Raw genomic sequence first — 17,619 nt, 5'->3', positions numbered from 1 at the left:
CATTTGAGCTCCTTATCACATACCCTTGATACAAAAATATCTGGTCAAAATAACGCCATTGAAATGTTTGAATGCTGATTCTGAAGGGCATCTGTTCCAGACACATGGCTGTGTACGAATTCTCATATCTGTGTACTAGTCAGTGGGGAACTTTGACACATGCTAAAAATAATTTACCTAGGTGTTAGCAATTTACAAGCACAATTTAAAGGGATTGTTAACCCCAAAATGAAAGTCCTCTCATCATTTACTCATTATCATGTTGTTCAAAAAATGCATGACATTCTTCTTTGGAGCATAATACATAATACGTACAATGGAAGCCAGTGTAATCTGTTTGGTTACCAACGTTCGTGAAAATATTGGAATGACATGAGGGGGAGTAAATATTAATGAAAGAAACCTATTACACTTAGACTCGAAACAATGCAGATTGACTTCTCTACTATATTTGTTCAACTTTTTTAACTCCGCTCCTGCGGCCTCATGGGATAGCGACGTGTCCACTGGTTGCACTTTGGCTTCAGACTCTCAGCAGATGCAGCAGGTCATCTGGGGATTGTTTACTGCCTGTTTCATGAATACTGAGTATTCGGACATCTGAGATCTCGTTAATTTGACACTGTGATTTGCATACTGCATTTTTTTGGATTCGTTAACTTCCTTAAAGCAAGATGCATTTACTTAAGAAGGAAATATTTAAGCTATTATGCAATAAACACTGCTGTACTTGGATTTGGTAAGATTTTACTTAATGGTTTTTAAACCGTTCTCCTTAATATTTTAATAAAAACCTGTGATACTTTCTTCAGCACTCTTTTTATAAATAGAAAGTTCAAAAGCAATAGATTTTTGGTCTCCGTTCTACTGTCTTTACCAATAAGAAGTAGCAAAAAGTTCCCCAAAACAGACGGTACAGTTTCACACTTGGAGACATCTGCGTATGCACATAAATAAACATGTTTACTGTACACGCAAACACACGCACAGCCGTGCTCCCCACGGACCCCCTCCAGCTGTTCATCTCCGTCTGTTCCCACCCCTCAGTCTTTATTCCTCTCTCTGCTCACATCCGCTGTGTCATGAATGATTCTCATTCACCCACTGGACATCTCCATTTTCCTGCTTACCACGCATTTACTCCGCTTATGTTTGAGTGTGAGTGATAATAAGCTCTGCGGATAGAACCTGTATGCTCCGTCATCTGTCCTTGCGATACAAAATGAAGGTCTACTCACACACACACACACACACACACACACACACACACACACACACACTCAATTGGTAGTCACAGTGCATCGTCTCCCATCTAAACCTTCATCCTGGGCACTCGTCTGTCACCGTCCGCACTGGACTGAACCGTTTTTTTTTTTTTCAGAATGGAAGGATGAGGAGCGGAAGTGGGGCCAGATTTAAGACAGCGGTGTTCCATGTGTGTGTGTGTGTGTGTGTGAGACATGATGGTGGGTGACAGGCCTCCGAATGGCGCTGTGTGATTTACATAAACACCCTCTCTGTGTGTGTGTGTGTGTGTGTCACCTGCAGGCGGCAAGCAAAGAGAAACATTCTTGACACACAGCCTCTGTCTCTCATTCTGTTTTACATGCTGCTTTAGACCTTGATCCATGGAGCTGTCATTTTTAGTTTTATATTAATGAAAACGAAGTCGCTGTATAGACAAGCACTCGTTTAATTGGGTGGTTGATCATTCAGCTCAGGGGCTTTCTTACTTTTTTATTTTACTATATTTATATTGTTATTCTTTTTTTTCTTTTACATGTACATATTTATTTCATCATATTTTTTTACATTGATTTTTTTTTTCTCTACATATACTATTTTTGACATTTACTTAAAAATATAGATTTGTTAGTTTTTACAGTTATCTCTGAACTTTTCCTCTAAACCCAGTTTAAAAAACTAGATCAGGACCTGAAGATCAACTATGCAGTATAAATACTGTATGACATACAAGGAACTGTACGTCTATCTCTTTACAACCTTTTTCATTTGTGAGAAAAATGCAATCTACACTGACTGAGGTGGTTTGTATCTCTCCTTTGCTTTCAGTTTATTATTAAATCTCTCTATCTTCTGCCCCCTTCCCTCCTTTCCTTTCCACTCCGCACTGCTGTATGTTGAGGTGAGAAGTGTATGTGTTTAGTGTTCTGATGGACCGCTGACTTGCTCTGCACATCGGTGTAATGACCTATCCTCACTCTCCATCCAGAGAGAGACGGAGAGGGAGAGATTTTCAATAACAGGGCTCAGCGGTGCTAAACGCAGGCTCAGAAGTAATCGCACACACCCCCTCGGCTCAGACTGAGCACCTGCGAGAGACACAAAGAGACACAGTGGGATCCAAAAGACCACGATTGGAAAAAATGCTTGCATTTTCTAATTAATTGTATAGTTTTATTAATATAAATGTATTTTCAGCATCACAATTTGGGTGAAAAGAGAATGTCTAAGTATTTAGTTTGTACTTCCACACTTATTTTAAAGCTGCGTAAGTTTGTGTAAAAGCCTGATGATCATGTTCTCCAGAGCATATTGAGCTTTAGTGAAAGAAGACAAAGAGTCACATTATCAATATCACAAATTGTTTTTGTGACTGAGAAATCTTGGATCACATATTTTCAATAAGGACTTTTGAACGCCACTGTCTGTTCCTGATAAAACTAATAAGGAAACAATTCAGAGTTCCCATAAACCCTGTTTACTTTTTCAAGCCGCCTCTTCCTTTTTTCTTTCCCTCTAAACGTCACAGTTTTGATAAGGCTGTGTTTTTCTCATTCGTGAGTTTCAGTCTTTTCAGCTGGTTAGCAGACAAACTGGTCAAACTAGTTTTATACCTACATATACTGTACACTCAGGTAAAAAGGTGACATTGGGACTTTGTATTTCATTTACCCCAAAGGGAGCATATGAGTACACTGAGCATACATACTGTATTAGTATCTAAAGTCTACATATCAGATTATTTTTTAAGCTTTATTCATGGGTTTTTTATTATTCAGATGGACTGCCGAAAATTGAGAGGAAAGCATTAGGTAGAGTGGGAGTGGCATAGGACCTCCAGACAGTAATCAAACTCGGGTTGGCGTGAAAATAGTTGCGTTATGTCGGCACACTGACCATGAGGCTATTGCCACCTATGATTGCGTAGATTCTTCCTGAAATGAGCCGGCAAAAATTCATTAAAAACGGTAAATGTGGCGACACCTTATGCATTAGATTTGCAACTTTCATAAAGCTATAGTAGGAGAAGACCGGAAATAATTGGGGGAGAATAGAATTAGAAAATGTTGCGAGTCGGATTCAAACTAGCAGGTCCTCATAAGCACCAAGGCTCCGACATATACAGTGCTCCCATGATACTTAACTGTGTTTTGTGTGCAGTTTTCATTTCTTTACCACTTTAAATCCCCACTGATGTGCACACACACACACACACACACACACACACACACACACACACACACACACACACGTGCACTCGTTGAATGTGTTCTGTCAGGATGGTGGTGGTGGATGATGAATGCTTCGTGGTGAGAGCGAGCTGAATGTTTCTTTTTTATATAGATACTTTCACACACGCTTGCACACACACATTCACACACTCTCACAACCCGGCTGAGATCAGAAACATTGGCCTACTTGCTGTTTTTTTGTAACCTCATTTATCATTTCTTATTTTGCCATCCCTGAACTCCTAGACTGCTGCTGAATTTCTCTCTGGCGCGGTCAGCGAGGTGGTTCAGCCGGGTCACCTGAATTTATCCGGACAGAAGTGAAGGTTGTTTTCTGTTCTCATGGCCTTTTCTTTTTCTCTTTCCAGGAGCGTTGGCTCAGCGCGTGAAGGTGGAGCCAGAAGTCGTGTCATATCCTGGTCAGACAGTGACACTGCGTTGCCAGTTTCCAAACCCAGGCGAAACCCAGCTCACTCAGGTCTGAAATCAACTTTCTTGCCAACGCAGTGAACAAGATTTTGTAGAAAGAACTTGTTCGCTGGAGTCATGGAAATAACTTTTTAAAAGCATTTGATGTTCTGAAAGTGTTGGTGGTCATCCGAATTGATTTTGGATTTGTTTTCTTTGGCATGCAGGTGTCATGGATCTTTGAACGGACTGACATGGAGCGAACCAACATTGCGGTTTTCCATCCAGGCTTTGGTGTAAATTACCCAACAACATCCCCTCTAGTAGGACGTGTCAGCTTTATATCAGTTCCACCCTCTTTGGACAACCCATCCATTCAGATCAAAGATGTGAAGATGACCGATGAGGGCCGATATATCTGTGAATATGCCACCTACCCATCTGGCAACGAACAGGGCGTCTCTTCTCTGGTCATGCTGGGTGAGTACGAGTTTGTGCATAGTCCCTTTCAAGGAAAGTCTGTTCACTTAGCCTCCATACTTGCAACGCCAAGTCCTATTTAAATGAATGGGGGAATCCTGAAATCTCAAAAACTGCTCGCCGAACTCGCGATTAAATTACTTAATTCAATTTCAACTTAGCAACAAAATCTGAAATGAACCACTCAAATAGTGATAAAAAAAGTGTATTTTTCAGGCTAGAGCAGCCAATGCACATGCGTCGTTCCAACGCGTTTATGACTATGGTTTCTAACAGCCGCTGAGTGACACAATGACTTTACCAATCAACGATTGGTTCTTTCATTTAGAAGGAGGGACTATCCCACCATATTGCACGTTGCAGTTTCTCCCATTTAAAAGTATAGGAGTGAACCGTCTTTATATTTCTGTAGTCTTTGGTTGGTGTGGGGAGGAGGAAAAGAAACGACAACTGCAACTTATCAATAAAATTATAAAAAATTATAAAGAAAATGATCAACAGATTTAATTATCAGTTAACTGGAGTAATAAAATGTATATGTATATATGTGTATAGCATTAGCATCGAGCTATGTGTGCATCCATCAAAGTATATGTAGTTATTTAATAGGTGAATTTTAATTCGTTTGTAAATTGTTTGTTGGAGAACAAGACAGTAAAATAAGGAGGAAGTTTAACTTAAAAAAATTTGATTAGTTTAGAAAAACGTAAAAAAAAAAAAATTAACAGAACTGTTTTCCATTTAAAATCAAAGGAGAATTGTTTTTTAAATCCAGTTTTTGGAAAGATGTAAAAAAAAAAAAAAAAAAAAATAGCCATCTTGAAAATTTTAAATCAGTGCGAATTTTCTTTTTTTTTTACATGATTAATAGAAATATGTACATTTTCCTAATAAACTACAGGAAAATAAGAAAGGAAAATAGCTAGTTTCGAATCCAACTAATCTAAAAATGGTGAATAAATCAACAAAATCAGAAGGAGAATTAGACATTTTTATGTCTGATTACTTGCAGTACTAATCGACATAAAACTTTATTTTAGATAAATTACTGGGACAATATAATTGACAATTTTTTTTTTTTTTTGGGGGGGGTTGTAGAGGACTGAAACGTCAAGTGAATGCTTGGATCAATTCTGAAAATATTTGTCCGTTGCAGCCTTGGTCGTTTTAAAGAATGTGTGTGTACTTAGACTCACACTCACGTCTGTGTCCGTTTGCGGGGCTTAAAGGGAATTTATAAATGGTATTGTCAGTTCAATTGTGCTGCTGTTAATGTGTGTGAAATGTGGCAGTAACCTTGGCAAGGCTCTCGCTCACTTGCCCCCTCCCTCCTTTCGCTCCCTGCTATTGATCTGCCTGCTTATCATGCTGAGAGGCCGTCGCTTCCCTGTCGTTCCCCGTCTCCCCTGCTTTTCTCCTTTCCCTCTCTTTGATGTCTTTCTCAGAGCGAAACATGAGTACAATGTGAGCGCTGTGCTAGCGTGTGGCAGGACAAGTCGAGCTGTGATCTTCCCGTCTCTACTTCCTCCCCTCCTCCTCTCATCTTCCCTTACCCTCTCTCACATTATAGCATCAAATAAAGGTCAGACTCTCTCTCTTTTCCACAGCTAAACCAATGAACACCGCTACAACTGTCAAAGTTACTGCCGGCAAAACCCCAGTCATCGTGGCAAGCTGTGAATCATCCAATGGCCGTCCAGCAGCGACCATTTCTTGGTCCACAGCACTTAACGGAAACGTGACGACGCCGAGAACAACAAATAATCCGAACAATACGGTCAGCGTCCAGAGCTCCTACATGCTGGCTCCGCAACCGTCGGATAATGGCAAAGACATCAGCTGCGTGGTGTCACACCGCACCATGTCCCAGCCCGAGATCTTCCCGATGAAACTTAATGTTGAATGTAAGATTTCAACCACACCAGAAACTACTGATATAAATTCCTGTTGCTATAGCCGAGAATTGCTTTAGTGAGTCATGTCTCTATTGGTCCAGTAATGTGTCTACACAATATGCCAGACATTAGTAACGGCCATCAAGCAAATTACCCTAAAGCTTTACAGAGCTGCTTGGACCAGAAACAGGGTCAATGAGGTCATTATAGAGGCCGCTGATCAATGTTCAATTTGTCCAAGACTTCAGTGGCTCAGAGCTAAACTCATTTAATAAAGGCAAGTTGTTCGATCCACCTTTTTACTCTGTCTTTTTCTTTGTCAGATCCTCCCCAGGTGCAGATCAAAGGTTATGATGATAACTGGTACAAGGGTCGGACAAATGCATTTTTGATCTGTCAGGCAGATGGAAACCCTGCCCCGACCACCTTCACCTGGAAAACGTGAGCATTTCTTTTTACTTTCAGATCTGATTTGTCTTTCCCATTAGCCAGGTTTACACTGTAGATTTGAAGGCCACATTTGATCATATTTTAAAGCTCGTTAATGACTTCATTGGGCACAATGTTCAGTCTTTGATTGCTTCGTGCGGGGTTTTCCAGTCCTGTTCCTGGAGGCCCCCTTTCCTGCATAGTTTGGCTCCAAAACAGCTGCCGGCAATTTCTAGTGTTCCTGTCTGGTTCAGGTGTGTTCAGCGCTGTCCAATGCTGCTTCTGGAGGGCTGCCTTCCAGCCAAATTTAGCTCCAATCCTAATTAAACACACCTGAACCCGCTAATCTAAGTTTTCAGGATTGCTAGAAGCTTTCAGGCAAATGTGTTGGGGCAGATCGAAGTTAAACACAGGACACTGGCCCTCCAGGAGCAGGATAGGAAAATGAATGATGGAGGTTTTGGCGGTGTCTTGAAATTTAGCATGGAGTTTGAATGCTGAACTTCTGAAAGTCAAAGGAATGACCAAAGTCTTGGCTAGGCTGTGTATCATTGATGTCGCCACAGTGTGCCTTGGCATTTACTCAAAAATCTCACTGGGGTCATATCGTATAGTCAGACAAACAGCAATTTTAAAATACTGTGAAAATCATAGTGTGCACTGGACTCTGCTTAAGATAATGACAAAATAACCACAGATTGTCCTTTGATGAAGCCTCTGATGCAAATCGCACACAAAAATGTAAAGCAAGTTCTCGATCTGATGCTCTCTATTCTGATTGGCTGGCTTTGACACAAGTTCTGGGAGTAAGGACCCTCCTCTAAACGGCATGTAAAAACATAAAATGTGAGGCTTCTTCTAAAGCCCCTTTCACACTGCGATTCCGGCAAATACACAGGTAAAGTGTTCCGGCAATTGTTCCCGGGTCGCTAGATTCTGCACTTTAACACTGCCAGTGATGACACGGTATATGTGCGTGCTTTCACACACAACCAGTAAAGATCCCGTAACGACAAGTGACATCAGGGCGTGACGTGTAATGTACGAGTCGAAAACGTTAGGCACGTTATATTTTCACTGAAGTAAGCGAACGATCTCGGCGTCAGCACGGAAAGCGAGGAACAAACCGATCTCTGCTTCATTAAAGTTTACACATATATTTTTCGTTGCGAACGTTGATCTTCCTTCAAAACAGCCGGTAAAAGAGTCGCACGATAACGTGTGTCATCACTTCGACACTGCATTAGATCTGGCTTTTGTTCACACAGCGCTCATCCCGGGTCGAACCCGGCAATGTTACTAGGTCCCCTACCCGGGTTCAATGCCGGAGTCAATCCCGGGACGTGGTTGCTTTCACACAGAAGGCGACACGGCAATGTTCCGGCAATATGCCGGGTCCGACGTGCAGTGTGAAAGGGGCTTAAGTGTGCGGTTCTCGGCCAGAATAAGCTACAAAGTGGACCAGACTTAATGCTAGTAGTCAATAAATCTTTTAAGAGTAGTTTCTGTCATAAATGTTGTGCTAATGTTGTCTGGTTTTTGTCCCTCAGTTTGTCTGGTCTGATGCCTGAAACGGTGCAGGTGCAGGAAAACCGTCTCGCTGTGCAGAAAGTGGATGACACCATCAACACCACCTTCATCTGTGAGGTCAGAAACAGTTTGGGATCCGGCAGAGATCAGGTCGCCGTCTTCGTGAGGGGTGAGTCGGTCTATATAGTATTTGATTACAGGTTCCCACACATTTCCACTGTGTTGAGTGTGAGGTGGTGACAGGGGCAGCAGCTGGAAAAATGAGACCTAATTTTAGACATCCAAAGGTTTACAGTTCAGACATAAGGCAGTTTGTTGGGGCTTTTCTTGTCTGTATGCGTTTTGTTCGTCATTCTATTTGTTCTCAAGATCACCCCGCATGCTCTGTCATCCCTCAGCCTTCAACTGTTCCTGACTCTCTGGTGGCGTATTTTACTTTAGTCTGAGACTTTCTTGATCTGGTAAAACATGCAACACATTTCCTATAAAATTCTGAAGGATGTTTTCTTAAGAGAGGAGTTTGTGTTTGTTTGTGATTTCAGATGTGCAGTGTTTAGTTGAGTGCAGCTGTATTTGGGTGGTGTTGAGCAGTGTTTGTTTTCACAAGAATGTCAAAAATTAGTTGGATATTGCTTCACTTGCAGCATGCTATAAAGGCGATTTTTATGTTGCTTATTCTCACACTTTGGGTCCGTACGTTTTTTATTTTTTTGTCATGCTTTCATTTTCACCAAAGCCACAATCAGTTAAATTTTGTAATATTGTTAAGTAGAATTCATTTCAAATGTAATTTATTTCTGTAATGGCACAACTGAATTTTCAGCAGACATTACTCCAGTCTTCAGTGTTACATGTTTCTTCAGAAATCAATTTAATATGCAAATGTGCTGATCAAGTAACATTTCTTTTTATTATTATCAATGTTGAGAACAGTTTTGCTATTTATTATTTTCTTTAAATCATTATATATTATGATCCTTTGATGAATAGACTGTTTAAAGGAACAGCATTAATTTGAAAAATAAATCTCTTAAAAAATAAATCTCTTAAAAAAAAACAGGTCTTTACCCAGCATATGGATTATATAAATCAATTGTATTTTACATTTCTATTGAAACAAGTAAATTTTTTTCCTTCATATTTTACTCCATCCATTTGGTCCATCTGGTCTTTATTGACAAAGTCAATATATTTTAGGCATTCTCTTTTAAATGCATTAAGATTTTTCCATTTCTTTTGACCGTATTATCACTGATGTTCAGATGGGTATGGGTTGGATTTGTGACCCCTGGTTAACTCCTCCTGCCCGTCCCAGAGTTTCATGGCTAAAGTTAGCACCACCGTACGTTTGATGGCCATCATGGGATGCAAAATTGTCCTCTCCTAGCATTTTCTGGTCCGTTCTGATGTCCTGTGACAGGCTGATGGAATAAAATATCCACATGGTTGACTGCGGAGGGACTGAGCTGCTTTAGTGCTGAGCAAGACTAATAGCTCTTAGGTAATGTGGAGGAAAGGTGCTTTTCTCTAACAACTTGGGATTTAAAAGCTTTCTACCTTCCTCCATTCCCCTTCGTATCCCCTCTCTCTCTTGCATATGTGTCCTTGCAGATCAGTGTGGTTTGAAGGCAGATCTTAGCTCATTTGGAGAAAATGCATTCCCCCACCAAACACTAAACTGACAACATCTTGCCTTCCCTCCTCTTTTGGTTCCTCCCATATTCTCACGCAGTGAAAGCAAGAGAAAAGGACCAGCAGAAAGAGACTGAACCAAGAGAGGAGGGTGGAGCGGCATTTCTACCCCCTTGGGAACCTACGGCTCTTCCATCGCACGTGCATCCTTTCACTCTCCTCCTCTCTTCCGCTCGCATTACTTTCATCCTCTTCGCTTCAAACTCTTTTGTTTTGTACGCCTGAACCACTTCTGTGCCTTCCAATCCTGCTACCCACCCTCCTTCTCCAACCATCTCCTCACAAAAGAGGCTCTCGGCGAGGATAAGTCAGTCACTGCTGTTTCAGCTCCCGGCCTCTTATCCTCCTGTCAAAGGAAGAGCGGAAGGGAAATGCTAATCAAGCCCGTAATGCAAAGCCAGCCTGTGCCGTGCGTGTGTGGACAAAATTTGTTGTGTTCAGTTGGTGTTTGCGGCGTGTAGTGTAGGAGTCAGGTGCAAGAGGAGATATCTTCCATTGAGCGCCGCGGGAAGTGTTGCTTAGCCGTGAAGTGGTTCTGCTTAAGTGGAGCCATTTTGACAGCCATGAAATGGCCACTACCTTCTCAGTCGCGTGGCTGTCTTCACCCCAGGCAGCCATCTCCATGGTGACTAAGGTCGGCCCGCACAGATCTTGTCTCGGTGTTCCTCCTGAAAGCACGAGAGCAGTACAGAGATACCTTGGAGCATGTTTTGTAGCTCCACCACTAGAGCCAGAGCTGGGAATCCAACTACAAATCCAAAATCATTTCTCAACACTGTGCCTCATGTTGCTCTCACGCTAACCTAGATTCAACCCCCACTTCTCTTTCTTTTTTTTTTCTCCTCCATCATTCATTTTCAACTCTGGAGATTCTGTCATGTTCTCCATCCAGCTGTCATGGAAAAAAAAAATCCTGCTCTCCCTCGTCCAATGGTGTGACAAAGAAATGAAAAGAGAATATGAGGCATTCAGAGAGATTTTTCCCCTCTCGTCTGTCTAGGAAAGATCAATGAGCTTCATTCATCCACTCAGCCGTTCACTTAGAGTCTTTCAGAGCACTAATATGTACGTTTATTAATATACTGCTAGTGCTTAGAGAAAGATAAAGAGACCACATTAGTGGTAATACAATATAATTAGTGATGTTCACGAGTTCACATTCATTTATTACTCACCCTCATGTCGTCCAGACCTTTAAGACATTTTGTTCATCTTTGGAAGACAAATGAAGACATTTTTGATGAAATCTGAGAGCTTTCTGACCCTACATAGACAGCAATGCAACTGACATGTTCAAGATCCAGAGATGTAGTAAGGACATTAAAATAGTCCATGTGACATCAGTGGTTCAACATTAATTTTATGAAGCTATGAGAATACTTTTTGTGTGCAATGAAAACTAAAATAATTATTCTTTTCTAGTCAGTCTCTGCTGCCATTCACAAGAGTATTATGTCACATGACACACTTGATGGTAAAATTACAAGGTCAAACTAATAAAAAAAACATGCATGGATGAATTAGAAAATTCAATGAATTTGAAAATTTTCTTATTGCTGATTTTAGGCTTCCTCTTTCTTAATGGACCAAACTTTTTCATAAAATATTCCAGTGTTCCTCTGTGGATTACAGTTTAGTAAAGCAGTAGGTAATATTTATTAATTTATTTGTATTTTTTTATTTCTTATGAGAAATTTGCTACTTCTTGATCTTTGTCTTCTTTAGAAACCACTCTGAACACCCTAGAAACCACATAACATTGTGCTGAAAGCTGCTCAGAGCACACTCATGTGCCAACACCCTGGCATTGTGACAGGACTTCGGCATGGGCAAGCACTCCTCTGTGGCTTTTTGTGAGTGTGAAATCTTCCGCTAATGAAGCCATGTAGATCCGTGGGTGTGTGTGTGGCCGCTATATGATCAGACTGTCATGTATAATTCAGAGGACTCGGGCAGGCAGTGAGAGATTGACTCGAAGATCAGAACAACACGCTCACTCTGACTGAAACAGTGGGAGGCAGAGGTGTGTGTGTGGGAGAGAGTCCGCCACAGTGGGTGGCTAATGGGAACACGGCGACTGACGCAGTCAGACATGATTGTGTTCCTGTTGTTTCTGCCGTTAGGTGTTTCTGTCCAAGATCCACAAGAAAAACCGATGGCAATCAATAAAAAATGTAAGAGTTCGAGATGATGATGATGATGTTGTTTATTTTGGGTGTTAACAATGCACTGCTCTCTTTCAGCAGTGCTAGTCACATCTTCGTACACTCATTTCATCTCGTACACACATTCGCCGGCAACCGAGGAAGAAGCTGTGCGCTGCTGTGTGTTTGTGGCTTCAAGGCCGATGCGTCTGTCTGCTGTCTTTCCCTGTCAATCCCAGACTCCTCTCTTACGCCTTCCTTCCTCTCATCCATCTGTCTATCCATCCATCAGCCAGCCATCCGTCTCTTTGTCCATCTTCTTCTCTTTTCTGTTTTATGTGAGGCTGCATGCTGGTGCTGTGTTTCCTTCTTTGTTGTGCAGTTGTAAGTGTGAATGCTGCAAACTGGCCTTATGGAAAGCAGTCCCCCTTAAGGAATTGCACAGAAATGTCACCATCCCACATGCATTTGTGTGATTAAACATATACACACACATTTGTCCCATGAAAGATCCCATGAAATCACTTAGAGAAACCCCTATCGCGTGAATGATTTAGTGGGGTTTTTTTTTTTTTTTTATGAATCTTTTAAGTAAACAGATTGTTCTTGTTTTACTTCTCATTCATTCATTCACATACATTCAATGAGTCATCATTTGAAAGGCCTGAATGAACTAAGGCACACAGTGTAAATCTGACTGACTGAATTAGACGGGCATGGCATTTGTTCAGTTTGGCATGCAAGTCTTGTTCACAACATGAGAGGAAAAGGGTTGTAAGAATTATTCATTTGTAAAATATGTTTACACATTTTCTAACAAAGGATAAGATTTTCTGGTTCAGTTAATTTTTTTATCAACTTAGTCACATAAATAAATAAAAAATGTCGGCCATCATAGGAAATATCGAAAGACTTGTATCATTATCATGAACCTTTTTTTTTATGTTATTGGACAGGAATCTGTTTAAAACATGGAGTAATGAATAGTTGTCTGCTAAAATATAGGCTTCAAATGTAATTCACATGGACTATAAGCCACTAATTCATTGGTTCTTTTAACATTTGACTTCCATTTCCTTTCCATGAATCTAATTCTGTTAAATTCTGTTCTTCTCCTTTTCTCTCTTTTTTTTTTTAACCTTTCTGCCTCTAGAACAACCACCTCCCCCCTCAAACACGGGGGTGATTGCAGGCGTGATCTTCGCGTGTATTCTGGCCGTCATACTGTTAGGTGTCCTCATCTACTTCCTGGTATTCCATAATCGGCGCCAACAGCATGGTTACCGTGGCACCGGTAAGCCAGCCGGTGCTCCCTACGACTCCTTCACCCGCCTCTTTGGATCTGCCAAATCGGGCAAAAATGGCGCTGGAAACAACGGAAACAACAACACGCCCATTTACAGAGGAGAGGTGGGGCTTAACGAGAAAACTCCCAATCAGGGCATGCACCTGGGGGGCGTGGCTTTGCTCGAGACCACACACACTCACACAGCGGAGGATATCCTGCTTAGTAGAGAGATGGACGAGGTAGAAAGGAAGAAATTCGATGAATTGGAAGAAGAAGATGAGCGATATGATCATTTCGGTGGGGGCGGACCCATCCTACAGCTCCGCCCACATGAAGTTGACCTAGATGATGACATGGAGTCCCAGAGGGACGGCTCTGTGATTTCTCGGACTGCAGTCTATGTGTAAAAGAAAAGCAGAAAGAGGTTCTAGGAGGGTGTTCGTTGGCATCTTCCGGAAGGATTGAAATTCTTCCTCTTAACGAATATTCATTTTATTGTAAAAACAAATTATGGCATCAAATACCATGAGAGAAGGATTAATGGATGGATTGAGTTAATGAATGGATGAATGAATATGCTGGGTATAGCACAGATTAAAACATTGAAGGATCAGATGAAGTAAATGGACACACTAAATACAGAACTGTCAGGCTTCCATTTCTAATTATTGCTCTTGTTGTCATGGTGACACATTCTGAGTAACGCAAAACTGCAGATGTTGACACCGAGTGATACATATATATATATATATGACATGCACACACATGAAGTTATATATGTAAATCCACTGTGCTGTTGTGTTATAGTTTTAACTTGTTCTTATTTTCTATTGGTCATGGTTTCACACTTAAACCGGTTTCAATCTTGATTCACTCACTTGAGTTTGGGTAGAGTACACCCTACATCTCTATGGAAGCCGTCCTTGCATATTGTGTAGATTTTGAAGAGTCAAATCTGCCCAGTGCTTTTGATCTGATATACACTCAGTCATGTCTAATATTAATAACTGTAATTTCATCCTCACGCGCTCATCCGTCTCGAGATGACGTGCACAGTTCACTCATTATATGGCAATCAGTATCTCAATCCTGTGACATGACTCGCCAGTGAATCATTTGGTTCTTCGGGGCTAATCAAATCAAATCAAACATTAATAAATGGTTTGTTTGTTCTCACCCACAATCCATTTAGTCAAGAAAAGATGAGTTCAAGACAGCGCTTTTTATAGTTTTCCTTGTACAATTTCCTTATGCATTCAGTTGTAAAAAAGTGTAGCTGAGCGGTGTAGCAATAAAAACAGCAAGTCAGGGTTACATCCTTCTTCACAGTGAACTTTAAACCCTGACAGAAAGGAAGAATTCGACTAAATGTAACATGTTACAGTTAATCTTAAAGGGATTGTGTGCCACAAATGTAACACTTTACAATATTGTTCAGTTTGTTAATACTGGTTTTAGTTATCATGAACCAACAATACTTTTTACAGCATTTATTAATCTTAAGTTCATGTTAATTTATAAATATAATATCATTCAATATTAATGTTTGTACATAATTCACTCACTTATGTTGATTTATTTAAAAATGTCAAAATTGGCATTATTAACCGACATTAATAAATGCTGTGGATATATTGTTAAAAGTCAGTAGATGATGATACCTAATGCATTAACTATTGCTAATGAGTCATCAACAAATCTATATTTCTAACCATAACCCAAGTCCAGGGTTACCATGGCCACACAGCTAAATATACACCACAGTTTGCATCGCATACTGTTATTTCCTTGTTTTATTATCGTTCCTCTCAGCCGGTGAGATATACTGCCTTGTCTAATGGGAAATAAAATGAAGAAGCTGAGTGAAAGATTGTGCGTATTGTTCGATGTGAGGTGATTGTAAACTACTGTATGTACACATTTTATTTTTCTTAAAAATGAAAAAATCTATACTTCTAAATGTTGTAAATATGGAGACGGAGCGAGGTGAATATCCAGGTCGAATGTTGCGCATGTCAACCACGGCTCAGTGCGTACAGTACTATATATATGAGAGCACATATTACATATATTTACATCTGTGATCTAGAATCAAAACACATTCACATGGGGAAGCTTTCTATGGGGTGTATTTAGAGTGTGTGTGTGTGTGTGTGAGAGTGAGTCAGCATGTTAAGTGGTGTCTGACTCGAGGGCAGTGAGTTATTCCTCTAGTCTCTCAGGGTCTCACACACAAACACAGTGTGATTTAAACTGGACCTCACACACACACACACACGTATTCTTTCTCCCTCTAAATCATCCGTCAAACCAACTGCCCTTGAGTCTATAAGTGTCCCTGTCTGTTCTGAGGGCATAGTGGGTACCGTATAGTTGTTTTCCCAGGGCTTCCGTCTTGATTCAGTGACCCTATTAGTGCCAGGTCTGGATCAATGCTACTGAAAGATGTTTTTCTCACCTCTGAAAGGGTGGTCAGTCGGACACGGGCCGCTCCGATCCGTCTGGCACCGAATAGGCCATGGCTTCGACGCGGCCTAGTTTACATCCTGATTGAAAGGTCAGACTGCGATCAGTGAATGTGTGAGTAGAGGAAGTGAATTCGTCACTCGTGCTCTGAGAGGCAGAACGCTTTATCTCCTCATTAGAGGAGAACGCACTGACCTTCTAGCTCAACGTCTCCTCCAGGAATTCTGTAATGAAGTAACGGATGCCTTGAGAATATTAAGGAAGTATCCTCTGCTTTGGGAGATGGTTTAAGTAGTGGAGTTGTGAATATGGGATGTTGCGGTCTCCTCGATGCCGTCGTATCTTGTTGTCTGGTCCACAGTCCTGGTAAACACATACATACGCACATTTAAAAGCCTTAATGTCACTGTCACAAACCATCCCTCCTGTGTATATACTAGAAATATATAAACATGATATTCATAATGCTAAACAGTGATGCCACATCCTTGTGTATCGTACTTCACTGTTGTGAGCATGGATACAACTTTTTTTTTTTTTTGAGTTAATAATGCTTTATAATGAGGTTCAATTTGTTAGCATTTTTAATGCATTAGGTTTACAGCATTTATGAATCTGTTAATTTATAAATCTTGGCTACTGATTGTTCGTAATACATTGGGTAATGTTAATTCATTCGACTTAAAATGTTAAAAATACATTCATAAATGCAGAAATTAACATTAACCTAAATTAATAAATGCTTTAAAAATGTTTTTGTTTCTTAATGCGTTAATGTTAGCATATTGAACTATATTGTAAAATGTTAATGCATTTTATATCAGTTGATTTTCGTTTGTTTTTTTAAACGATCTGTGCTTTAATTGTTTTTATTCAGAGTGATTTATTGATGCCTGTAATGTGTTTGTGCTGTAAACTGTTGAGCGGTGCTCTCAAACTCTCATGGACACAGAAAACAACACATCTATGCTACTAAATGCTTTACCTCCTTGCGTTGCTTTTAGGTTTTATTTTGGTTGCCTGAATGTTTTCACAGTCTTTGTAATATTGTCTTTTTTTATTTGGTTGCTTATTAAAGTCTTAAAAACATTTGGTGTTCTTGGTTTGTGCTGAATGCTCTGGGGCTCGATCAAATCTCTAGTTTGGTTTCCCTGCAGTGTTTTTCAGGCTAGGTTGTGAATGTTCAGGTGTGTGTGTGTGTGTGTGTGTGTGTTGATAAGTCACCTGTCACGGATAATACCTCCGGCTGAAATGGAGCTAAATGGGTTGTGCAAGAGAGCGACACATAAAGCGTCCTCATAAAGTTCTATTTTTTATTTTCTATTCTGGTTATGGCATAGTCTTGACGTTTTCGTTTTATCCAGATTCATTTAGCCAGATGATTTATGATAGTCCACCATAGTATTTTGTTGATGAGAGAGTAAAATTAAACCAATAGAAGGTTGTGAATGCTTTGTTGTTAACATTACTGACAATTGAGTTTTCTTCTTTAAAAAAAATCATATTAAGTCATATTTTATTCAGTAGTTTATTATAATTAATCATGATAATTGTGCTCATAATTAATTTAATCTTTATTGATGGTGAAATCAAAAACGCCTTATGAAACATTTGTTCAGTGTTTTTTGTCATTCTTTTTTCTCATTTTAGATTATTGTTTGTCCACACTTTCAGATGTACCGCTGCAACTATGCAACAAAACAAACAAACTTGTTTTTATGCAAGTCAGAAATAAACCACACGCAATATAAAAAGCACAGGAATGTTCATACTCAAGTTTCTCTCCTTCAGGTTATAAAGTTGACAGCCTC

General features: G+C 40.2%; 1 protein-coding gene across 2 annotated transcripts in view; it reads left to right on the top strand.

Moving 5' to 3' along the window:
- Positions 1-17,619, top strand: part of LOC127974389 (nectin-2) — a 66,635-nt gene that overhangs the window by 19,367 nt on the left and 29,649 nt on the right. Inside the window, exons 2-7 of one of the 2 annotated variants that reach the window (XM_052577600.1) lie at positions 3,845-3,954; positions 4,112-4,364; positions 5,972-6,268; positions 6,583-6,700; positions 8,239-8,387; positions 13,208-16,897. In XM_052577600.1, coding sequence (XP_052433560.1) covers positions 3,845-3,954; positions 4,112-4,364; positions 5,972-6,268; positions 6,583-6,700; positions 8,239-8,387; positions 13,208-13,749 — 1,469 coding nt within the window. In that variant the 3' untranslated portion in view covers positions 13,750-16,897. Of the gene's footprint in view, positions 1-3,844; positions 3,955-4,111; positions 4,365-5,971; positions 6,269-6,582; positions 6,701-8,238; positions 8,388-13,207; positions 16,898-17,619 lie in introns of those variants that run through there. The other variant, XM_052577601.1, reaches the window with a different exon arrangement.

This window comes from Carassius gibelio, chromosome B16, assembly GCF_023724105.1.
Source record: "Carassius gibelio isolate Cgi1373 ecotype wild population from Czech Republic chromosome B16, carGib1.2-hapl.c, whole genome shotgun sequence".
Lineage (NCBI taxonomy): Eukaryota > Metazoa > Chordata > Actinopteri > Cypriniformes > Cyprinidae > Carassius > Carassius gibelio.
Note: the sequence above shows the minus strand (reverse complement) of the source record. Positions and strands in the feature narration are given on the sequence as shown.